The sequence below is a fragment of the Anticarsia gemmatalis genome, chromosome 4 (genome assembly GCF_050436995.1).
Source record: "Anticarsia gemmatalis isolate Benzon Research Colony breed Stoneville strain chromosome 4, ilAntGemm2 primary, whole genome shotgun sequence".
NCBI lineage: Eukaryota > Metazoa > Arthropoda > Insecta > Lepidoptera > Erebidae > Anticarsia > Anticarsia gemmatalis.
The window spans coordinates 2455215-2480063 of record NC_134748.1 but is presented as its reverse complement, the minus strand read 5'-3'; the positions used below and the strand labels follow the sequence as shown (position 1 = coordinate 2480063).

Genomic DNA, 24849 nt, shown 5'->3' with positions numbered 1-24849 from the left:
ACGTCAGCTATCTGTGAAATCAATGCGAATCTTCGAATGACATTAAAATTTATGCAAATATTTAATAAGTTCACACGGTACGATTTGGCGAATGACACCCGATAGGTGTGGAGCATTTGTGATTTATGAATCATTGCTTGTATTTGTAAATGATAAACGATTACGCGCTTACATAGCCTGATATACGAAAAAATACGTGTGTATGTTTAGTATAAAAGTAGGTGAGTAGTCATCCTACTGCGTTTTCACTATGATCAAACTAACAGTAATATTTACTATCACGATTAAGTTAAATAATAACAATAAGGACTCTACTTAATGTGACTTGTTTGAGGGGAATAAGTCAGAATATTTATCAAATTTCGAAATGAGAAAATAGCCTGGCCAAATACAGGTCATCAGGTTTTGTTATCGGTCCACCGCAATCTAAATAAGGTACGGCGAACATAAATATAATTCTGGCCGACAGCAAAATGGACGCCACTCGCCAAATTCTTGGTAATACTAAATAACAATGAAGAAATAATGACTCATCGTCTAATTAACTGTTATAACGACGGGACTCTTAGATAATGGTCAGGGCTTAAACACACCTTTCTTTAATGCTGCAAAAGTTGAGAGATGGGAATCAAGTTACTTTTATTACGTAAAAGACATCGTCAATGAACAAAGATGTTTGTAATCGCTGAAGAAGCCATACAGAAAAATAATCCGTCCTTCATAAGAATGATAGCCCAAACCTCACTGACTTATTGGTTAAGTAAGTTTTGAACGGATTTTACTGGATATTTTACTATCCTGAAAACAGGACAAAATTCGCGACTAAAGCCGAAAAAGAACAATACTTTATCAAAAATTGATACTACAACGCAAAGACAATAACTAGTCAACATTTTCGACGTCCTAAAGATTCTATATGAGTACCACTACCTACAGTATAAGCCGACATACCCAAGTTGACTGATTACATGACAAATTGTGTGGCCAGGCGACTACATTGCTCTGGCAGTAGTAGAAAGAATTCAACTGTATTATCTTTCTATCAACTACTCACCTCCAAACACTGTCCTCTTCTCTAAAGGTAGACCGTATATAGGCACACTCCTTGTTCACAACGCTTCTCTCTTCCGCTGCGGTCCTTGCAGCCCTGATCTGTCTGATCAGGTCCCTGAGGCGGGTCGGCGTCGGCATCCGCACTGAAACCGGCGCGACTGTTACGGACGACACACACACATAGAAAGCATTGATCAGTGCATTTGTTTAGAGTGCGTTAACTTAAGCTAGGTGACTGTTTGAAGAAACCTGGTGAACAAACATTTCGACATGACGTGATCGACGTGACATTTATGATAGGCAGTACAGTAAATAAATCTATCACCAGTTCAAAGAAACCTTTCTGAGAATGGGCTGGAAACTCACGGCCACTGTTTTTCAATCGCCAATTACAATGATAATAATTTCTTAACACTGGGGGAGTCTAGTGCTTATATTCAAACTTCGTGTAAAACTGTACTGCTATCTAGATTTTGAATGACAAGTAGGTGAACAATCTAATCACTAAGGTCAAGCTAAAGTGCTAGTTTGTGCCTGGTGTAGGAGTGTCGAGTGCCTATGATTATGTACTCATTTTCATCATTCATTTTCAAAGACAGCCTAAGACTGTACCATTATTTGTCATACACTGTATCGATCGTATGTGAGTTGAGTTTCGTTCTTTCCGTCAAGTTGTTAAGACAAATAATCCTACTTTCACTCAGGTTACTTCAAACAGTATAGACGACGTGAATGGCGGAATTACTGGCCAAATATAAAAAAAGTACTTTAAGTATTAAATCATTGCTTTTGTGCTAGATTTTACAATGGAGCAAAAAATACGAAATATCTTTCTAACGCGACCTCAGTACAAGTACCGCAAAACAGGAAAAGTGTTTTATACCTTTTTAAATTAGCATTTTTTTCTGTCTTTTGATAACATTATTCTGTTTTGGAATGTCCTAAATTACGTTCAAAGAATCTCTCGTTGTTTTAATTTATACAAGACGAAATGTTCAGCATAATTTAGTCGCTAAAGTAGTTATTCGAAACTGTAAGTTCAATTAGAAGTGCTTCGTCGCTCCGAAGCGAAATTGTAGCAATAAGGCCGGATTTCAGTCCAGCTTTCATCGTTCTACGTATTACTTAAGGAGATTAAATCTGTGAAGTCTTGTATACAGGTCAATAACGCTTCTACACAAATGTAAAGAATATTTAAACAGCAAAATAGACTCGTAAATATCTACAAACAGTATTTTCTGTAATTAGCTAGTTATCAAGTAGACTCAATGTCTACTTGAATGATTTGCAGAAATAAAACCTTTGAACCTCGTACATTTTCACAAAGCTCAATATTTTCAAATATTTGGCCAGTATTTTCACCAATCGTCGTTACGTTAGTAATAGAATCTAATAATTAAAATTAGTAATGTTAGTACAGCAGATTGTGATTGATCAAGATAATCTGGCTAATCAAAGATTGATACATAATTGAGGAAATGACAAAAAACTGATTACTAAAGAGATACATTCGATTAAAATTTGTGTAGTTTCCAGTAAATAAGAATAAGAAACACCTACTTATAAAATGGTGTTTGAACATAATATTATGACGTATTCAGTGATAATTTCCTCGATTTGGTTTTAATACCAAATCGGGGCGTGTCTATGACGCTAGACGGTGCGCACGCGTTCCTAGACAGTTAAAATTATTTGCGCTATACGCATATTATGGACGCGCGTTTAACAATTCATTTTAATGGTAAAACTATTTGTGTATATTTATAATAACATCACTACTAGCTAGTATTGATGTGAATAAATCCTTGAATGATGTGTGAAAATCTTTGATAAGCCAGAAGTTGTGATAATAGCATTCTACACTACTTGATGTTTGATAAGCTTAGTAGTCGATCGTAGTAAAGCTACGATTCCCTTTAGGCTTTCGACTAGAAAGAAGAAAATATTGAACAATATTTAATTTTACCTGGCTAAGTACTTTCTAGCGATAAATTCATGCTTACCTCTCTCTATGGCCTCATTTACCACTTGCTTTATGGTGGCAATGTTAAATGCCGGGTTGAACCTAAAAAAAAGAAAACACTTAATAAAGAAAAAATATACAACATAATCTTTATAAAATTACGTATGTATGCATAGAACTTGCAACTGGCGGTCCTGTATGACAAGATGTCTATGATAAATTGTATGGATGTGAATAAGGGAAGCGAAGTTCGTAAGGATAATACCAAGTGGCGTTGTTTTGCCTCTGCCTACGTCTATGGGAAATCGTCGTGATATTAAGTATGTATGTACTGTACAAAAAAAAGGGGAATAGTACCTCAATTTATGGGTCAATGTCAAATGATAATGTATCAATCATAAGTCATGATCCATTTTTATAATATCTTTATCACCTTATCCATTGTATTTTCCTCGTAGCATTTTATAGTTTTTATAGTATGTGGTGTTGCCAATTTTATGTAGGATTTTCCCAGTTTAATAGCCATGAATAAAAACTCTCATTCAACCTACTTGCTTTGTACTAAATTGATAGTGATTCACTGTTCTCATAAATTGGTATCTGATATCTCTATAAGGCATCAGAGTTCAATTATGATCAATTACCAGTTGATATCGGACTGTATGACTGCATGGGAATAAAGGCACAGATTCTTAGAACTAGAGACAATTAATAACTATTTCAAGTTTTATTTATTAAAAAAGGTTTTTCTTATGAACTGATTGTTGACTAGTATTTAAAAAATCGAAAATATGCCTTAAATTATTTACATTTTCTGTGAGTTTTTATTTCATGACTTTATCATAAAAATTTAAAATTTTTATTCATCTTAGGGAGGTATATGGTTTAGTGCAAATAAAGTGCTGAAGAGAATATCTATTATCTAACTCAGTCGATGACTAATATTGTTGTACATTTCAAAACTGAAACTGTTATGAAAGTTTAATGTAGGTTGCTCAACAACTCTGTGTAACAGCTGAAACATTACTTAAGAACTCGCTTGTATATTGATTATTTTGACATTCAAACAAAAAGCCTAGTATATTATTGCTTTTGTACATAGAACATCGTTAAGGTCATGTAGAACACAAAATTAATTATGTGACAGGTCAATGACAGTGGCAGGACTTAGAAACTTTATAAGGTTGTATTAAAAGGACACCTTGTATATTGTATATCCTACTAACATTATAAATGTTTGTGAGCATGTATAGATGTTTGTTACTCTTTCATGCAAATACTACTGAATCGATTACAATGAAATTTGGTATGTAGGTAGCTGGAGACCCAGAATAACACATAGGGTACTTTTTATCCCAGAGTTCCAGAGGGATCGGGATTAACACGGTAAGGATTTCCGCGCGGACGAAGTCGCGGGCGGCCTTAGTACTAGAGATAAAACTAGATTGAACTAGTACATTCAGAGGATATCGCATGTATATTTAATATCAAGTCCTTGAGGTAACTGATAAAAACTAACATCCTGTATATCACTTTGAACATTAAAATCAATTATTGACTAAATAAATATTACAGAATTAAGTTGGTACATTTTCCTTATGTACTAAAACATCTATGGTTATACACTAGTTTTTAAAAAAAGGTCAATGTTTAGGTCAACAAGTTTACTCTATGCTTTCCATAAAAAGCAAGCTTTGTAAATAGAACAGAATAATGGACGGTTGGCATTGTGTTCAGTGTCCTTTGCCTATGAATGCAAAATCAAGGCTTGTTTATGTTAACAATGCTCAATTATGTAACGGTTGGTGAACTTCACTCTGTATCTTCTTCAATATAATTTATTTTATTTATAACTTCATGCCTGTTATAAACTTATAACCGAAGGTTCAGGTGTGCCCATCCTGAATTTGGTGGATAAATTGACACCTAATTTATTGTCCCACCTTGTCGTTATTTTTTATCTTTAGAACTTATTTCCTACAAAGTTTAGTCCACAGATATATAGGAATGGAAATGTGTGCAACATTGTATTTATACAAACCAATAAATATTTATTAAGCTATTATTAAAGTGTGTGTATTAACTGTCAGTTAATTATAAGTAAATATGACTCAAAGACAATATTATCCTTGTATCATAAAAATATGGAGGTGTGAACTATTGTAAAACCTTAACATTGGACACTGAGATAAGTATACTATATGTTGTTATCTCAACTGAAGGAGGAAAACTGGCCTATATAAGCAAAGGCTACTAAATAACATGTATTAGTACTGATTTGTTATTGTATCTGATCTATATGTGTGGGATACTAATGCCTACAAACTTAATTGGCATTTATTGTAAATCAAAATTTATTATGTTAATCTATGCAAATGCATACAAAATAGCAAATAAATTTGTTTTATCAGCTGCAGGTGTAAAACTACCTTGAAAAAATAACAGAATTGACTTTGCACTATCATCAATATAAACAATGATATCATAATCATTAAGCTTCACCCAGTTATAAAACAACCACAATGATAACTTAGAAGTATAAATCTGTCAATCAATGTTATTTTATTTACAGCAGCCACGTAGTATAGAATTAATCACAATATGTATTGTGACATTTATCCTGAAACTTACTGTGATATGATAATTCATACTATAACCTATTATGATAAAAAATAACACTCAATTTACCCGGATTCGGAGCCGTTCATCTTGTCCGTTTACTTATTCCTTTACAAGCAACTATAGATAGTTTCGGCAGCACACGAACACAGGTAATCGTTCTTCACGGGGCCAGGTGCAAAGAACGGGAGGTCAAAAACCAGTCAAAGGAAAATTCACTCAAATACAAAAATTATCACTTGAGTACTCTTAAAATCATAACGTAAGGAACTAAAGAAGAATTTACACGTATTTAACAGGGTCTACAATCATTTTATTTCGTCATAAACCATAGAAATGCAAGAGAAATCGCACGCCACCTTTGACTAACTTCTGTCATATTTTCACTTCTAATTACAACTCATATACGATATTTGTTCATTTTTATGTTCACTTATTATCACAGAAAAAATCTCTTGTCAGAATATAACGTTTTATTTTAGTAATTACAAAGAAATAATACAATTGCCAGCTGACATTTCCGTGGTGCGTTGCAAGAAATTCAACATGGCCGCCGTGACTCGCACATGACGTTTGCTTAATTTTTGATCAAATCACTTTCTTTATTACCTTTGAAACAATTGTCTTTTTGATCTTCAAAAAAAAAATGTTTTAATATGTTATACCAATTTACAATAATGTATGTTACTTATAAAATAATATAAAAGCTATGCGTTTGATTTTTTGTTTATTAGCGAATTATGACAACTTTAAGATCCTGAACGAATGCTACGTGGAAAACTTTTTGGAAAACGGAAAACTATTTCCGCTCTAATTTTCATACGTTTCATGTATGATAGACATGTTTACACAGTCGAGTTCTTATTTACTTTGAAATTTATAGACTTTATCATGATCTACGTAAACCAGCATTATCAGCAAATTAATCATTACATTTTACCTACCTTCTGTTTTGTTCTGGGGGTAATACACTCCAATCAACTTCATACATAGGATATGCCATAATTCAAATTTTTAAAACAACACTTATCAACTTGTGCTAAAACTTTTTTAATAAAAACATTTCACAAACGATGCCACAATATTTCACGGCGGTGTAAACTGTACTGTTATCAGAAGTGTTTTATCAGGTGCAGGTACTCCTCAAATATCCAGTCACAACGTATCTCTTATCAAAGGTACAATTTATCACTGAAAAAGGATAGCAATACAGCACCAGTTCTAGTAATGTTTTATTCTTAAATGTCAATACTGTATGTACAAAACAATGGGTCTTACGAGTCACATCATTATCTTAATAGGAAAACTAATTATTATTCATTGTATCAGTGGTGTCGTTCGGTCGGACGTAAGACATATTATACATGCACCGGGTGTAGGTGGCGGCTTTATAAGTTGTCGTCGTGGTTGCGCGGCGGTCGGTCGACACTGTTTCTCTTTATACAGTCAACTAGCCATCTGATGCCTTCATCCACTCCGTCCCTGACAAACAAAAATAGAAACATTTCAATAAACCAATTTTCCTGTTTCGAAAGCCATTGCGATATAATTACCTACACATTGCAAGTAATAATTATGGGCTCATTAATTAATTTGTGGTATGTATTTAGGCTAATTATACTTAAAATAAATGCTTATTGCGTAATAAACGTTAAAAGTTAGATAAAGTAGTAGAGAGTGTGTATACAGCTCATGATGTAGAATGTCTGTAAAATATACAATATTATTGAAGTAAATGACATTCATGCATTAACTGGGTGACTATTAGCATATCAATAATGCCGTCGTCATTATTTACGCGGGCTGAAAATTGAAGACCAGTTTAATTGTAATTTATTAAGAAGTGAGAACTTTCTATACAGGGTCTCATAACAGAATTTCTGAATTAATAAATATTACCTGTATTTTTCACAATAATAACAAGCTTTTAAAATTACATTGCAAGGAATAGTAAACTACAGCATTTGTAACTTGTTAGACATATGTACAGAGCTATTGTTTCATTGATTTACTGCAATCAGGTAATAACAAATAAATAACATGATCTACTACTGAGGCGAATTAATACTATATAAGCCAATATACAAAAAGTAAGCGCATATGCTCCGTCTTTTCGAATACGAGGCACAACGCGCTATGGTATCTACTTTGGGCTTTCTATAAGACTTCTCTGATATGAGATCTGTCACGCGTATTGAAGTACTGAAATCTATGACACACGTTCTGAAGAAGTGTGCAAATCCGCCCTCCTCTAAACTAGACTTAACTGTATTAAGGACTACAATCACAAAATTGTATCACAATAATAGAAAACTAAGGAAATAAACTTGAGTAAATGTTCTTAATAATATGTTTTATAAAAGTTCGAAAGCCCAATGATTACAGGGAATCAAAAGTAGAATAGTACCTACTATGCATTACTCTAGTAAATAATTGTAAATTCACCCTGTAAGAGCAGATATAGCCATGAGCATAATATCTCTTGCACCAATGAGGTGTGCGTTCTGATTAAATATAGGCTTGACAGTATGCACGCCCATACAGTCTGGAATGTCTTGTTTATTCGCTAGCACCAACAGCGGGACCCCGGACAGATGTTCCGAAGCTATCATTCTATCTGAAACAGGAAAATTAATAAATGTTATAAATAGAAAGGTATACACAGATACGATCGTTCATGTCCTTCAAAAAGGTCAGGGCATGGTATTCAAAATAGGCGGTTCTGTACGACGAGATGTGTGTGAATGAGGGAAAAGATGTTTGTAGGGATAGATAGCAAGCAGCATCCTTTGATCTCTGCTTGCCCCATGGGAAACAGTTGTGATATTGTGTATGTATTTAATGATTGAGGTATATGGTGTCATGTTGCGCAATCATGTAACAATTATGGCTCAGTCATTGGTGGTTAAGGTAGTAGCCAATGCAACCGTAGTAGACATTGTGGGGGATCCTAGGTGACTCATATGGATCAAATGATTGCATGATGCCAAAATAGATAAATTTGAATTTGAAATTAATAAAGGTACAATTTTTGTCTTTTATGTATATTTTTATAATTTGTAGCTTACATGCTTTGTTAAATTTCTGATGCAATAAAAATGTGAATGACAAAGTCCATGATTTATTTGATTTACGGAACATGCAACATATTTGTCATCTACAAGTAAAATAACTTATCTTATCTGCAAGAATCCTGTACAAACATTGTTCAAAATAAATTCTATGAAGGCTATATTTATATTTAACTAATATTAGACATTTATTAAGAACCCAAAGTTAACAACAGAAGTATATTAAAAGAATAATGCCCTCATCTTTATTTTCATAATGTTTTTTAAGTCCACATATGAAATCAACAACATGCTATTATAACTTTAATGGATATTGAATCAGATAATTAGATAAAATAGAGTAGAAAGCAATGTTAAAGCTTTTATAGTTTGTTTTTGAAAATCAGTACTTGAGGTTCAACTCAGACTTAGTATTGTGTGAAAGTTTTTTCTGAGACTGTTTACAAATAAAATCCAACAACTTAGTAAAGAGCCTTGAGTTTTCACAGAAGAATGTATAATTTATTTTTTTTAGAACATCCAAGTGTCATCACATGTTGATGGCTTGTTTGATTCATTATAATGTAGATAAATCAAGCATTCTATAACTCTCTACAAGTTGCCGGACTATATATCTATAGTCAAAAAAATAAAACAGTTTGGGTAATCTATACCAATATTATAAAGTTAAATATTTTTTAATACTAACCAAAGGTTTCCTTTGATTCTGAAACTCTTTCTCTATCAGACGAGTCTACTATGTATATCACTGCATGACATTCTGCATAGTACTGAAACATAACAAACAACACATTACAATAAATTTAAGAATAATGTCTAACTGATCAATTGCAAGAACCAATCTTGCATTGGTAAAGCCACAAGAGCTATAATTTATAGATAAACAAACTAATATAGTTTTTTTTCCATTATTTCTTCATAATCATAATCACATCACAGTGAAACACAAACTTAAAAAGGAAGATAATTACACCAATGCAGTTTTAAAATGGTATGAATGAGAGGCATACTTTTTTAAGAAGTTGTCGACAAAATAGAAGCACTCTTCAATCAGCCAATTACGTAGTGATGAGCAAAATTTGTTGTACGGAAGATTAATTTATTATATTGTTAGGAAGAGAATTGCAAATTAGAGGCATCATATATACACCTCACAGACTCTAAACATCTCCAAATGAGGAACTGGATTGTGCCCCAAGCCAAGGAATATAATCAGATAACTGTGGAATATAATAATGTACAGATGTCTGATCCTCCTACTTTTACTTATGGAAATAACATACTGTTAGCAAAATCTCCACATACGATCGTTTGCCACATCTACATGTTTATGTACCTACAGTTACTCCAACTTTCATGCTAGTTGCATTTAGAAAGTACTTATATACTACATACATAGTTGTTTTGGGGTAGACTGAAATACCTACTTTGTCCCACAAAGATTGTAGCTCTTGCTGTCCGCCGAGATCCCAAAAATTAAGCCTCACGCCGTCCACATCTATTTTGCCTATATTCAAACCCACAGTAGTAGTTATTCTATTGGGGTTCATAGCCTTATACTTCTTCGTAAATTTTGTTTTAGTAGCTTCCAAGTACGTCTGTAATATAACACAGACACGTAAATATTTTGCTAAACAAATTCTATACAAATCCTCACAAAACCTTGCGACATATTTACCGTTTTGCCAGCATTGTCGAGTCCTAATATTAATACGCAATATTCGTCTTTTTGGACAAGATATTTATAAAAGCCGTGAACTAGTGTGTACATTTTATAACATTTTAATAAGGTTTTAATTTAAAAAAATACTATCATCGTCCAGCTTGGTGTTCAGTAAATGTCAACATCAGCCAAAAAAACGTCATACAGTAATCGTCACAAAACAAAAAACATCTGAGTGATACGGGTTTTCAAGCATCACAAAAACAGATATTTCTTAGCTTCTCTTGCGTGTAGTTTAGTGATTGTGCCCAAGGTAGATGAATCATAAACAATGCTAAAAAATTGAGTTCCAGGAAACATGGAATGTTTTTTCTCGACAATATATGATGTCACTAATGTCATTTTGTATTTCTTTCTCAGTCTTTCTTATAACACTAACGCGAAAAGGAAAATACTCGGCTAGAGCAACAATTTTTTACTTACTTCGTTCGGAAACCTGGGGGGGTAAAAATTTTCCTTTTATGATAACTGGGCAAGGACCTGGGAAGGATAATATATTTAGACAAAATGACTAAATGAATTTAAGATTTTTATCTTTTATTTTTATCCCCACAAGATGGACCGACGACCTGGTAGGGGTTGCCGGAGTCCGATGGATGAGGGCGGCCCAGGACCGGTCCTATTGGCGCTCGATGGGGGAGGCCTTTGTCCAGCAGTGGACGATTCCCGGCTGAGATGATGATGATGATGATGATGATCTACTATGTTAAATCATCACCACATAAAACCCTTTAAAAAAAAGCATTGATTGCTACTGGCTTTAATATTAAAAATTACTCTGGTGTGTCATTTTTAAAGACATCAGTCAGTTAAAACTTGAAATATTGATAAAAACACATATTCATAAGTATCGTTACTACACCACCAAGCTTACTACTATTCAGAGCATCTAATAACTGTTTACATCGGACTCAGTGGTGGTATAGAAATTGGAAATGCCTCCTAAAGATAAAAAAGATACCACTTCGGCAAGTGGAAAAACACTTTCATCCACCCAGCCAAGCGGTTTCACGGATTCAGACGAAAATTATGTCGCCCCCCGTTGCGTGAGCCTTAATTTACAGCTGCATGGTAGTCCTGGTGAAGGAGATTTTATGTTTCTGTGTATTTTTCGTGGATTGACAATTTTAGATGGCAAATGGCAAGATGGCTTGGAACTTGGTACAGATGCCATGCCATTGAACTTAAATGATAGCCGGATCCAAATGTTTATCATGTCTAATCCATTAATTCTTCTGTTACGTGCTATTTCTGCTAAACCTGCAAAACAAGATCCAGATCCTTTTTTAAACACCGATAACCGAGCTGGTGGAAACGTGGATTTGTCTCCACTCTTATTAGGAGAGGAAGAAGTAGCTACAACCGTACACTTACTTTCTATAACAACAGGAGAATTCTTGGGATGTGAAGTTGAGGTACGTGCTGTAGCTCCTGGATCATCTGAGATAACTAATATCCCTTTATTAATTACTATGATATCGGCACATTGTATGCCTGTAGCCAGGGACGGTACCGTATATTTAGGGGCAGTTGGATTGGATGGAATTCATAAACCAAAGGCTGTAGATTTTGGTCAGAGTCTAAGTACTCCAGAGGCTAAAAAACTTGTTTGGGCGTCTGTTGCCACTGCCGGACATGTAGCTGATACTGCTCTGAGCGTTCCTGGTGACGATAGATTTGTGCCGGATAACTTAAATATGGAAACTACTGGAGAATGTCGTTCATTTTATTGGAATTCTATAAATCGAGTTCTAGTTGACTCGGCAGAACTGATCGAGAGATTATCGTCACCATTTCTAATCGAAGTAGCAGGAGTACCAAGAGTGGGCAAAGTTGACGTGCGAGGACGGTTTATGTCATGGGTAGACGCACGTTCCTTACTAGAGCCAGGTCAAATGGATATTACAATCAACTCTAAACTGTTATTTTATAATGAGGCTAATTTACCGCCAAACGTAGGCGGCCTGCTAGAACTACCTCCTACAAGTGCCAAGGGACCTAGCGCACGTGATAACGATCAGATATTAGATGACTTTGGACATATGGCTTACATTGTGATTAGATTTGATTTAAGAGAGCCTTTATTTCCTAAAGCAAAATTAGTGTCGTTATACGAATCAATAGGATTTCCAGTGCCTGAAGGTCCTGCTGCCCCTGTTGAGACTTTCGACGATGAGCCTGAGCCAGAAAATCCTATTGTTGATGTGAGGCGAATAAGAAAAGAAGGTGGAGCTTTAGCAGTTCATAAAGAATTGTGTAATTTAGCTTGTAGAGGTGATGTTCCAATGAATCAAGGAATAAAACGATCAGCTGCTAATCGTCTCTTAGTACGAGTCAGAGCCTTGCTTAAAAGTTTTCCAGCAGGTGAGTGCTCTTATATTGATTGGCAGGACACGATAACTGGACAACATGGTGCAAGTAGACGTGCTGTTACAGCGTCTTTTGATCCTCAACCACCACCACCCCGCCTACCGGATCGAATAGCAGCAGCTAGAAGTAAAATCGCCGGAGATCAAAGGATCGCTGATAAACATATTGCTCAGAACTTGAAAGTAGCTGGAAGCCATCCCAGATCTTTGATTTGTAAAACTATTCGTTGTTTAGAAGAACGTAAAGATTTAGACGCAAGAAACTATTTGTTTGAAGCCCTGAACCGTCACATAAGAAACCGGTACCTGTTATGGATTTTGGGCGCTCAAGAGTTTGATAAGGGGTCAGAAGGTGCTGAAATAGCGAGTGCTGCTTTTCGGATCGCCGTGAAAGGCGACTATTCTGATGGTACAGCTAATGCAATCGCGTGGGCTGCTCTACATGCTTTCTATCATTTTAACGGAAATGTTTTTGGAGCACATATAGCTTTGAGAAAAATGAGAAAGTTTTACTCGCTGCCCAGAGAATGGCAGAAGATTTTAAAACGGTGGAGTGATGTGAGTGGAGAAGAAGAAGTATTTTGGATGCCACATATTATCTTATCTGATAATCCCTTCTTGATTACAGCTGCGTTTTTCCTTTGCTTCCGGTGCTTTAAGTTTAGCGAGTGTCTTTTGCAGTGTGTGGAGAATAACTGTGCTACAATTGGTAGTAATAGTTTAGAATGTCCTATAACAGCTGATGTGTATTATTTGAGAGCAGCATCATTGATTATACGACGTCAGTTGAACGTAGCCATGGAAGTGACTCAGCAAGGTATACAGAGATTCGGACCTTCCGGATTGATGTCTCAAATGCGTTTGACTTGTCTGGCCTGCATTCGCGGCTGGGATGGTGAATGTGAGAAAGCTTTCGACGAGACTGAAAAAGCTGGCGCACCAATTTGTCCCTCAATGTTGTACAAAGCGGCTTTGTCTGGGTTTAAAACGAACCCAATAGTGGCTTTACAGAGAGCTGCTCTCGCCCATAAAGTGGCTTCTTCTGGGCATACAGCGTTGCTTATTGGTAGGATTTATTCGAGATTGGGGGAGGACGGTCTTGCTGAGAGGTGGTGTGCGGGTGCTGTGAAGATTGAACCTTTGTTGTCTGATGGGTGGGCTATGTTAGCAATACTGGCAATGTACCAAAGAAACATGGATAAAGCTCGCACTATGCTTCGTACTGCGAGACAAGTGGGCCCTATAAGTCCTGATATTGAACAAAATTTGAATAAAGTTATGGAAATCGTTGACCTGGATCAGTTACCTGATTCCCTTGTCAAGAATCTGTGCATCAAGAAGAGTTATGACTACAATTAGTTGGGATTAACTCAATGCCTAGTGTAAAAATTTACTCATTATATTTATCTACCTACCTTATTAAAGTTATCTTTTATTTATATCCTAAAATGTTTTTATCTTCCAATGACTAATCCTATGTCTACTTTTGGAGTAAATATTGGATTAGTCATCACAATAACTTCTATAATTATTCGATGACCAAGGTACCTGTTTAGTTCTCGTGGTCAGAGTAGTGGAAAGCACACAAAACGTAAAGAAAATGTACAGTTACGCTCTCATTGTGAGAACGTAGTACGTCACTCAACCAGCAAGTGTCAACCAGTTATTTATAACCACTGCCTGGTTGCAGAACGTAAACTAGCGTATCGCGCTCGAAAAATAGGTTACTTTACAACAACAGACCGATATAACCGAGCCGTTATCGTGATAAGCTGATAACGACGAATCACCCACATCAATATGAATTAACCAGTCATTTTCTTAGAACATTTTTTCGTCATTTACAAAGGGTACGCCTTTTTCTATATTTCGGAGAGATAAACCGAGCGTCCGTAAGATAAAAATGTCGAATGTTTAATTTCGTACAGTTAGCGGTGTCGTTGCATCACTCGAGTCGTGAGCCGCGTCCACTGTACACACTGTACACAAACATTCCCTGTGGCGGAACGACCACCGCTCTTTGTTATGAGTCGAGTTTCAAACAAGATTTCTGACATGTGAACACAAGATATCACAATGGCACTCTCTACAAATTGCTGGAAATACCTCGTTTTAGCCTTCAATGTATTATTCGCAGTGAGTATTAAATTGTTTTATTGAAAACTTTGCTTTTTCTTCGTTTTTCTGTGTCGATTCAGCGCTTTTCTATTTTGTTGTCATAACAACATCGTAAAAACATGCACTCTTGTGTCATTGCATCCAAATTTTACGGTCTGTGCGTAGATTTAGCAATAATATTTTTTTATTTACTAGTAGAAACGCTGACACACATTTTATTCATTCCTATAATTACAGGGACTTTTTCTATTCGAGTGCATTGTACGATCAATTAACATAATACACCAAAAACAGAATGCACGTGTACAAATGTCGAGTGTCGCTAGTTGCTTACTATAAATCTTTGAATTCTCAAAGAAAAGATTTGAGTTTACTTCAAGGTAAACGACGTTTTAATTTGGTCGGTTAGCATTCGTTTTTCCTAAAGTTTCCGTTTATCTTCAACAGATGTCAGCAGTTGTACTGTTTGGCGCGAGCGGTTTTCTTCTCTACAGGCTTTTCATCTACCGGCATTTTATAGGAGTTAATGTGGAGTACCCAGCCATACTATTGTTGATGATGGCCATTATTACCTGTTCCATAGCATGGATAGGATTCAGGACAGCAAAATCGATGCATCAAATACATGTGATCATTGTAAGTATGTTTTCAATTTAGTTGATTGTGAGTCACGACCTCGGAGAGTCACCGGGTCTGTGTGAGAAGTATTTAATTGGTTCATGAAGGAGGAACAATTATAAGCATTGTAGCGTCATGAACTGTTATCCGGCGCGTGCACCTGCACCTACATACTTTAGATACTTGCGGGTAGCTACATTTAAATTGCAATCCTTTTTTTTACCTTACAGTAAGTATCTATAAATGATAAATATCATTTTATATGAATGCAACCCCATGAGCCTATGAAATCAGATAGGTTTATAATTATACCACAAGTACCTAGGTTCGATCCAAAATGCACAGTGAAGCGGAACACCCCACCTTGTGTGTTGTCATTACATGGGGTTACGAGTTTGACTCCCAAAAAATCAATAAAGTTGCTAGATACTTACTTACTTTAAAAATATCTATAAGGTGTTGTTTAATAGTCTGTATCGTACTATTATAATAAATTAGAATCTTTTATCACATTTTTTCGTGTTTTGGTAATTTAAAACAGATTTCTTATAAAAAATGATGTTTCTTTAGACAAGAACAATATCGTCTTATCAGACATGGTTTGTGCTGTTATCAGAATAACTCTTTCAAATAATAGGAGTGGCTAATCGCAGGATATAAAGACCTTGTTTTTAATTAACTTTGGCGCATAGAAACCTTGTTACAATGTACAATACTAGCTAAATTCTTAAAGCGTTAAATCCTTGAATATTCTGTGATGAAAGTAACACATATTAAATGGATAATTTTAGTAAAAAAATGGGAAATACAAAATGATTTATAATATTTCAAATTAAAACCGGTAGTTTGATCCGAGCAATAGATACCTTAATCAAATGCAAAAATCTAAATCTATTTACGAAATTTCGGGCGTTATAATTATGATCAAATTCTTGCTGATTAAAAATTAACTCATTTCTTTTAAAATACTATATCATATATACTATATCACCACGTCTGTAAATAAATTTAGTATGGTATTGGCGGTATTGCTAGTTACGGCCAAAAAGGAAAACGATCTGATTCCCTTTTAATATTATTCTGTTTACGAGACCTTGTCAAAAGTAGAGCAGAGGAAGACCAAAAAAGCGATGGGTGGATCGTATGAAAGAAGATATGAATAAGAAAGAGACAGAGTTGACAACTAAAATGAATGAGTGGAAGAAAAAAACATGACGTGCCGTACCCATCTAGCGTAGGATATACGTGGCCTAGTCAAAATACTACTTACTAATTTCGCCTCATAACTTTCCAGACTGGTATCCTGATAGTCTTGGTGGTGGTGATCGAGTTCTCCTGCTTCGTGTGGGCCATGGTGGTGTGGGACAACGTGGAGATTGACGTCAAGTCCACCATCATGCACTACTTCGAGCACACACTTGAGAGCACCGAGCCTAATAGCGTGGACACTATACGATGGGATCGGATACAAGTTAAGGTGAGCTTATTTTCTTCTATCTGACTGACATACCCCCGGTTTCTGAGATACATTTAGCGGTAGTTTCTCTATTCAATAGCGTTTAAACTCGTACAAGAAAAAAAGTTATATGTGAATAGATAAACTACCGCTAAATGTACTCAGAAACTGGGGGATAGTGATCTATCAACCCACAGCCCATACCACTGGACGGATCAAGCTGAAATTTTGGCATGCAGTTATATGTTATGACGTAGTTATCCGCTAAGAAGGGATTTTGATCAATTCTACCCCCAAGGGCATAAAATAATGGGATGAAAGTTTGTATGAAAATTCTGTCCTAAGTCACAAACCACGCGAACGAAGTCGCGGGCAAAAGTTAGTTATCGTTTGATACTTTCGACAGATGCTGTCGAAAGTATCAAACGATACTTACTACTTTTGCCCGCGACTTCGTTCGCGTGGTTTGTGACTGTGATCAATACAACAAACTCTCGACATTTATGCGAGCTTTCATATTATCTACTTTAATGTTCAGATTACTCCAGATATTTAATATTAATTATGCATCAATTACTTATGCACCATTTTCTAAAACCTTCTTCAATTTCAATTCCAGTTTGAATGCTGCGGCGTGTCAGGTCCCAGTGACTACACATCAAAGGGCCAGGTGCCGTTCTCCTGCTGCGGCCAGGGTCCTCTAGACTCCGTGCACAAGCCGTACACGTCGGAGTGCTCGATGCTGTACCAGAGAGGATGCGGGAAGCAGCTCCATGATTACGCGAGAGAACAGCTGCTGCTCGTTGCTATGACGGCGCTGGTGGCGTCCATATTACAGGTAAGTGGAAGAATAGTATTTTGAAAGTCGATGCGTTCAATTTTCTACTAAGGATCTTGGCTATGTTTTTAAAAGAAAAACCGAGAGATTGAGGAGTCGGTTAGGAGTGTTTATGTTAGAAGGTTAATTTTATTTCGTTTGTTCGTCTTTTTGCACGGTAGACAGTGAATAGGTAAGACTAGGATAGGAATAAATAGCAGCTTGCTAATAGCGACTATTCTTAAAAAAATCACGCTTCGATTTCAACGCGTTTAAACAATCTATCATTTACACAAGTCGTTATCATATAAAATACTTAAAAAGATTTTTTTTTAAGAAAGGTTGACTTCTGTCAAGTTGTCTCTGTATCCGACTAAACAAATAAGAACGAAAGGAAAACGTATGTGTATTTCTTGTTAAAATAAGTATGAGACAACGTTTGCTGTATCGCTTCATCACTATTCAAAAGTGTGTTGAACTCTGACCGGTCAAAGAGCAAGATATATCACTACCAAGTGACGTTGAGCGACTTATTTAGATTTTAATACGCAACGCGAATTTTGAAGCACAGTCTTCGTGTATTATGTTTCGTAACTGTTTAAAAGCATGGTTAGTGTTTGAAGCAAAGGGTATAAAGCCCTTTATTTGGCAAAAATGACCGTTTGTTTTGCACAAAACAAGATTTTTGTGTTTAAGTTCACACGAATTTTATACATTCTCATTCCGAGATGAAAGAACAGATTCTTTTCAAGTATTTTTAAGATTATTACTTCAAAACTCAGACAGAGGGTTACAAAACTGGTTTTGTGTGAGACGCCAATATTTTTAGAAGTCTGATGTCATCTGTCAGTCTATAAAGGGGGCTGGTAGATCGTCCCTCTGAATTTTAGTGAGATTTTTATCCCAAAACTCGCTCCCCTAAAGTCATAAAAGGGGATAAGTACATACTTGTTTTGTTACTTACTAAGTAGTAGTTGTGTTTGGTTTTTGTCCCCTTGTAGACTTAGGGAGCGAATACAATATACATAAGTATAGACTGAACTGAGACAACAGTAAGTAGCTGATCTCATGAATTAAAAGAGCTCAAGGCCAGAGGAAGTAAGAAAGAGTCTATCTGCTACAAATTAATTGTATTTTTTATAGGAATTGATGTATATGGAACTTGTATATTTAACTTTTAATTAATAATATGGTATTGAACGCGACATTCAACTTTATGCTTGTCTGAATAGACCATCAAGTTGGGGCAAAAGTGTGAATAATAAATACAAGAGATGTAGACAATGGGTATGGAATGGATGAAGTCCTTCAGAAAGACTGCATCGTTGTTACGTCTACCCTTCATTATAAAGGCTAGTTTTAGTATAGCACTATCAAGGTATTTTTTTGCCATAACTTAGCTCTATTATAATATAAGTGTACAAAATATTTGTCATAGTTTGGTATAACATTTGCTAGCTGTCTTTGAAAAGTTCTAAGACAATGATGCATGGTTTAAAGTCTGTGTCCTTCTTTCCTACTTGTTATTTATCTCGGAAGCACAAAGCTGAATACTAATGTAAGCCCTAGCCACGAGGATGCAGTTTTAAATTTAAATTGATGGTACAATTTAAAATGTTTCTAGTGATTTAGACTCTTGCTGAGAACCGCCATTATTGGTTGTGTAATCCACTTGGGAGTATCACAATGAAAAAGCGATTGTTTTCAATAGAACCTTCACTACAAGTCAATATACTTATTATTTTTTAATTTTTTTATTTCATTTTACGGCTCTGACCTAGCTCTATTGAATCTGTAGTCAAAATATTTTACATTCCGACCACCATCTTCGTGATTAGGTATTCATGTATATTTTTTACAATACAACTTACTTTTTTTGCTTTACGCACGTACCAACAGATGGCGTTGTCTGTATTCTGTTTTATGCACATTTTATTGTTTCATACGTAAATAGTACATCAAATAAAAAACCATTCTACGCTGGATATAACGCTTATTCCCTAGGTATGGGATAGGTGCAGAGATGCGGTAAGGTCCCGTGATGACGAAGATGAGAATATCCGATAGCTATGTCGTTCAACCTTACCTATTTGGGAGCAAGGCTTAGATAGAAGATAAAATTTAATCTATTGAATAGAACTATAACTAGATTTCATCCGTCTGTCAAGATTTTCTGAGATACAAAGTAAATCCAGGTTATGAGATATCTGTGTACCAAATATCATCAAAATTCGTTTAGCAATTCTAGCGTGATTGAGTTACATACAAACTATGCTGCCGTACGCATTTCTATAATTAGTACCTGTATACGCTATGTTGTTATTGCTAAGATTGTTATGCAATTAAATCCTATATGAACCTTAGCTTTAATAAGGAAACTAAGTATTTCTCCAACTCAGGGGCTTCCTTTTTTAACAATAAAAACTAATAAAACAATTTCAAACAGTTTTCCTCTAAACAAACACAATGACAAAGCGACCTTCTTAATATAATCGAATGTAAATAAGTGATCCCAAAGGACTGCTGACCTCGACATAATAATTAAATATAACAGACACATTGAATAATAATGGCGTCCTTGCGTTTGATAATTGCGCGCCATAAAATAATTATTACTTGTCAAATATGCAAACAATGTCTATGGGTTATTGTATTTTTAGAACTGACGTTTATTAAAAATCGTAGGTCCTGTATGAGAAGATGATAACAAAATCATGTCACTTTTAGCAGATAGCAAAAATGAACTTTTAGAGGTTAGTCCTACAATAAAACAATATTATTTCTTTGGACTGAGCACCATCACCATTCTACTAATTCGCCTGGACAATACGATAAAGAGTTGGCGGTAAAAATCGTAATTTCTATATTTAAACATAGAGAACGTAAATATGAAGGTGACTGGACAGGTCGTTGGCAGAAAACGAACTAGTTTTAGAACGAAACATTTATTTATTTTTTATTTAGATGTCGAAGAAGGCGTGACCTGCATCGTACATAAATATTATTATGCCATTGATTTTAAATGTTAAAAAAAAACAACATATAACCGTAAATTATGATAAGTATCTATATTATTGGTTAACCTTAAAGTCTAACTTTTTATTCATTTCCCTTGGCTTGTTAAGAATTAATGAGCTCTGTTGTTTTGACAAGTCGTGAGTCAAGACTTCAAGTTTTTTTCTGAATAATGGTAGTTGTATGTTTTCATTGTGTTGTTAATTAATGTTCGCGATGACTTCATGAAATTAGAACCTGTTTAGAACTAGTTTGCGATGAAAAATGGCGTCATAGAATATTGAAATGTACACGCAAAAATATCATTATTCTGCAATTTCATTAATGTTTCGCGTGAAGCTTTTTAGCAGCGTGTTTTAGCTCAAACGTTTGATAGTTGTATAATTGTATTCGGTGCTACTATAAATAAAACGATAAGATAAATTAAACCTAGAACGTAAATAAACAACATCTGTTAAAATTATTTCAAAAGATTTTCAGATAAGCGCCAACTCGTGAATAATCATCTTAATTTTATTGTTTCTAAGAAATTTAAGATCTAATTCTCTCTCATTCGTATTTACAACAGTTAGGTAGTAACTAGAAAAATCTATTAGTATTTTTTTTGTAATTGGCAGTATAAAAACACCATTGACCAATTAAAAAAAAACTTCGCGGCATGCATTTCCCACATTCCCGCTCTTTTCGTAGTATAGTGTTACAACATGGACGCTACAACATCAAATAGTTATAAACTACATAAAAAGGCTAGCGTAGCCGTAGGTAAAGACTAGATTTTACATGCGTACTGTAAAAAATCTCACATGTCCCGTACCTACGATTACAGTGTACAAATAACTTCTGTGCTGTAGTTATTCTATGTACCTATATTTGTACAATGACCCGTTTGTCACAGTTGTATATTTTATAACTTCTTTAAGACGGTTGCGTTCTTAGAAACTGCATAATAGAGCTACTATATAATTTGTTGAACTAAACTAACTCATGTTTGCATCTCGGTACCCTTGAGTTTACAAAGTTCTTGGTAAGGTACTGTAGTACACTTTAGTCATTGAAAAGTTTACGCCTAGATTATCACGTGTTTATTTCTCGCCTTTAAACAATAATTTTGTTAAAAGTATGAAGTTCTTGTACCCAGGATTAAATTTAATTAGTTATTAATATAGTCGTATATTAATCTCCTTCATAATTTGAAAATTATGAAATAGAAAGCACTAACAATAGTTTATTTTATTTCAAGAAATTTCGTTAAATAAAAGAAACCAAATAAGTCCATAAGCAAATTAAGAAAATCCATATTATTCGCAAATTATAAATAAATCAATAAGTAAACTATGCTACATATCAATATGTATATTATTTATACTTATGTAACGCCCGAAAGAGCAGAAAAACTGGATGCAGGTCTTTGGCCAGCGTTGGGACACGGACAAAGGCTTATAACATTTTACCTATTATCATATCGACATATATACTAGACATAAAGTCAACATTTCTATCAGTTCTCATCTCCACAAATAGTGGAGCACTCTGAGTCATCATCACGACACCACTGGCAATGACATCACGCAGTCAATTCTGTCTCACTATACACGTAATAAACAATCTTATGCACTGTGAGATCATAATTCAAGGAATTGTGACGTTGACTACTGGACTAGGAAAGATAAAGCTTAGTTTTAACCTGGTATAATCTCTTAGCGAATAACTTTTAGAAGTAATGCGTGTATTTCAAATAATGATTACTTGCCCCAACGGTAAAGTCAAACATCGTGATGCAACCATGCATATGCCTGAGAGTACTTAGAACAGTTCTTGAAGGTATGCAAAGTCCCCAACCCACAATTGGCCAGCGTGGACTCAAGGCTTAACCCCTCCCTTCATTACGGGAGGAGACTCTTGCCCAGCAGTGGGACATTCATGGGTTAAATTTAATTGATTAATTGAATAGTCTCTTAGGCTTGCTACTTATAATATGTATGTTATATGTAGCAACTTAGCAAGCCTTATAGACCATTAACATTAGAGAACCTAGTGACCGCCCGTTTATCTTAGCACTAAAGGCTTACGACTTCGTCCGCGTTGAAACCCTTACCGTGTAAATCCCGATTCCTCGAGAACTACAGGATATAAAGTAGACTATGTAAAAGTAGTTTAAGTAGCCCCATACCAAAATTTATCGTAATTGGTTCATAAGTACTTGCGTAAAAGAGTAACAAACATCCATACGTACTCACAAACTTTCCCATTCATAATATTAGGTCGGGGAAAAAGTCTTTTCGCATTATAGTATGTGTATGAACTTGTCATAAAATCTTTTCTCTACACAATAAAGCTTGATATTTGGGTACCTCACGAGCTCTCTGAAAAAAACCTAATGAGCCGTGTACTCATTTGTGATTCTTGAAGCCAAAGAGATTTTATTACAAGTTCATACATACTTTAATGCAAAAATACTTTTTCCCCACCTAATATTAGTAGGATATACAGGACGAACAAAACATCCAGCCATCAATAAGCGATGTTACAGAATTCTAATTTTCCTGTTTGTCATAAGTAATATATGTATTATTATTAATATAAATACTTAATAATTGATGAATTGTTTAGACCGCAACAACATTTATAAGTAATTTTGTTATATTCTGTTCATATTATACCTAAAATATGCATATATTAAATTATTACAATACTAATTTCCGCTCGAGACTTAGTGCGCAATTAATACAGATTTCAGCAATTTATTAACTTTCGGCCCGCGGCTTCGCCCGCGTGGAATTTCACCCCCTTTATGGGGGAATTACCAAAAATCCTCTCTTGGTGCTCCTCTACCCTTCCCAAAGAACCTGTACCAAGTTTGAACATTCTCCGCTCAGTAATTTCGGCTGTGCGTTTTTCATCAGTCAGTCATTCACTTAGTAACAGAAGAGTTATACATTGATTTTTATAGTGGTCTTTCTCGCGACCGCCACATTTAACTGTCGCCGTCTCCCCAACCTCGGGTAAAAAGCTTTCACCGAGAATGGTACTAACCGGAACATCTCCCTTCTGTGGGCAAGACAAGAAGGTCAGCTCTCTCCATATGTCTACAAAATTTCATCAAAATCTGTTCAGTAGTTCTAGCAATTGAATAACAAAAATCCGAACTCCCGCGTTTCTGATATGAGTAGGAAGTGTACCTACCTATAATATATTATTTTATTACTTGCACATTGAACATAACCTTCCTTCCTGCTAAATATATTTATTCACACATATATTATTCACTTGCAGTCGATATTTCTACTTGTACTAAAGGTTCAGATGTCAATGTCAAGTTCAGTTCAACGTCTGAAGTCTGAAGGTCAAAGCACTGATAAATGCTCTCAAACTCATTTATTAACAAAGGATCGTAGAATTCTATTCATTTGAAGTTTTGAATGGCTTTAAACTTCCATTGAAAATTGTCAGGGATTATATTTAAGTCGTCCGCCTAGTTCTCTATAGTTATCTTATTCTATGAGGAAAAACAAACAAAAATAAGAAACTCTATTCTACTTTTTATGTTTATTTATAGTTTTATTATGTTTATATGAATCTGTTAACTAAAATGAATTTATTTTTCCTCCTATTTTCGTACGGACAATAGACATTGAACATATTTCAAGACGACTTGTACCTCGCCTCTCTTTCTTAGCAAAAGAAGCATATTTATTCCTTTTTTACACTATTCCATCGCAAATCATAATCAACCTGAACTTTACAAGAAAACAATACATAAAACAAAAGCAATAACTAGCTTAAAGGGACCCAATTCAACAAGAACAGTTGTTACAAATCAAAATCGTAAAAAAAAGTTGTACGACCGGTCCCCAGCAAATCGTACCAAAGATACTTGCGTAATCGTAGAAAGCTGTGCTACCCACGTCGCCAAACAAACCATTATGTAAGACCTATTATATACCTTTAAATATATGATAGTGTGTAACAATGAGGGGTCTTGTTATCTGGTTGATAAATACTTGAAATCACTACATATATAGACATA

General features: G+C 35.1%; 4 protein-coding genes across 7 annotated transcripts in view; 2 read left to right on the top strand and 2 right to left on the bottom strand.

Moving 5' to 3' along the window:
- AP-1gamma (adaptor protein complex 1, gamma subunit) overlaps nucleotides 1-6716 on the bottom strand; it is a 36938-nt gene extending 30222 nt beyond the window's left edge. Inside the window, exons 1-3 of one of the 4 annotated variants that reach the window (XM_076113086.1) lie at nucleotides 6580-6716; nucleotides 3057-3118; nucleotides 1055-1211 (exon numbers count right to left, since the gene is read on the bottom strand). In XM_076113086.1, the coding sequence (XP_075969201.1) occupies nucleotides 1055-1211; nucleotides 3057-3118; nucleotides 6580-6638 (278 nt within the window). In that variant the 5' untranslated portion in view covers nucleotides 6639-6716. Of the gene's footprint in view, nucleotides 1-1054; nucleotides 1212-3056; nucleotides 3119-5704; nucleotides 6211-6579 lie in introns of those variants that run through there. The other 3 variants (XM_076113087.1, XM_076113088.1, XM_076113089.1) reach the window with 3 other exon arrangements.
- Nucleotides 6717-6854: 138 nt separating this feature from the next.
- Arfrp1 (ADP-ribosylation factor related protein 1) lies at nucleotides 6855-10585 on the bottom strand. The gene is made up of 5 exons (XM_076113091.1): nucleotides 10385-10585; nucleotides 10134-10304; nucleotides 9395-9476; nucleotides 8081-8252; nucleotides 6855-7117 (listed from the first exon to the last, which is right to left on the bottom strand). Exons 1-5 carry the CDS (start codon nucleotides 10475-10477, stop codon nucleotides 7024-7026), a joined length of 612 nt encoding a protein of 203 aa, XP_075969206.1. The 5' UTR covers nucleotides 10478-10585; the 3' UTR covers nucleotides 6855-7023.
- Nucleotides 10586-11025: 440 nt separating this feature from the next.
- Nucleotides 11026-14200, top strand: LOC142972201 (uncharacterized). Its single transcript, XM_076113084.1, has one exon. It carries the CDS (start codon nucleotides 11365-11367, stop codon nucleotides 14155-14157), a length of 2793 nt encoding a protein of 930 aa, XP_075969199.1. The 5' UTR covers nucleotides 11026-11364; the 3' UTR covers nucleotides 14158-14200.
- A 267-nt stretch (nucleotides 14201-14467) lies between these two features.
- LOC142972203 (23 kDa integral membrane protein-like) overlaps nucleotides 14468-24849 on the top strand; it is a 36932-nt gene continuing 26550 nt past the window's right edge. The window contains exons 1-5 of the mRNA XM_076113090.1: nucleotides 14468-14648; nucleotides 14727-14934; nucleotides 15364-15552; nucleotides 16829-17011; nucleotides 17610-17828. Coding sequence (XP_075969205.1) covers nucleotides 14875-14934; nucleotides 15364-15552; nucleotides 16829-17011; nucleotides 17610-17828 — 651 coding nt within the window. The 5' untranslated portion in view covers nucleotides 14468-14648; nucleotides 14727-14874. The remainder of the gene's footprint in view (nucleotides 14649-14726; nucleotides 14935-15363; nucleotides 15553-16828; nucleotides 17012-17609; nucleotides 17829-24849) is intronic.

Bases quoted from the DNA above. Each gene is read 5' to 3' on its own strand.
- Arfrp1 (XM_076113091.1), bottom strand. From the start codon at position 10,477: ATGTACACACTAGTTCACGGCTTTTATAAATATCTTGTCCAAAAAGAC. The intron at 9,477-10,133 runs GTAGGTATTTCA...GTTATGTTTCAG, and splicing joins TACAATCTTTGTGGGACAAA to TACTATGCAGAATGTCATGC. The intron at 8,253-9,394 runs GTTAGTATTAAA...TTCCTGTTTCAG, and splicing joins AGAATCAAAGGAAACCTTTG to ATAGAATGATAGCTTCGGAA.
- LOC142972201 (XM_076113084.1), top strand. From the start codon at position 11,365: ATGCCTCCTAAAGATAAAAAAGATACCACTTCGGCAAGTGGAAAAACA.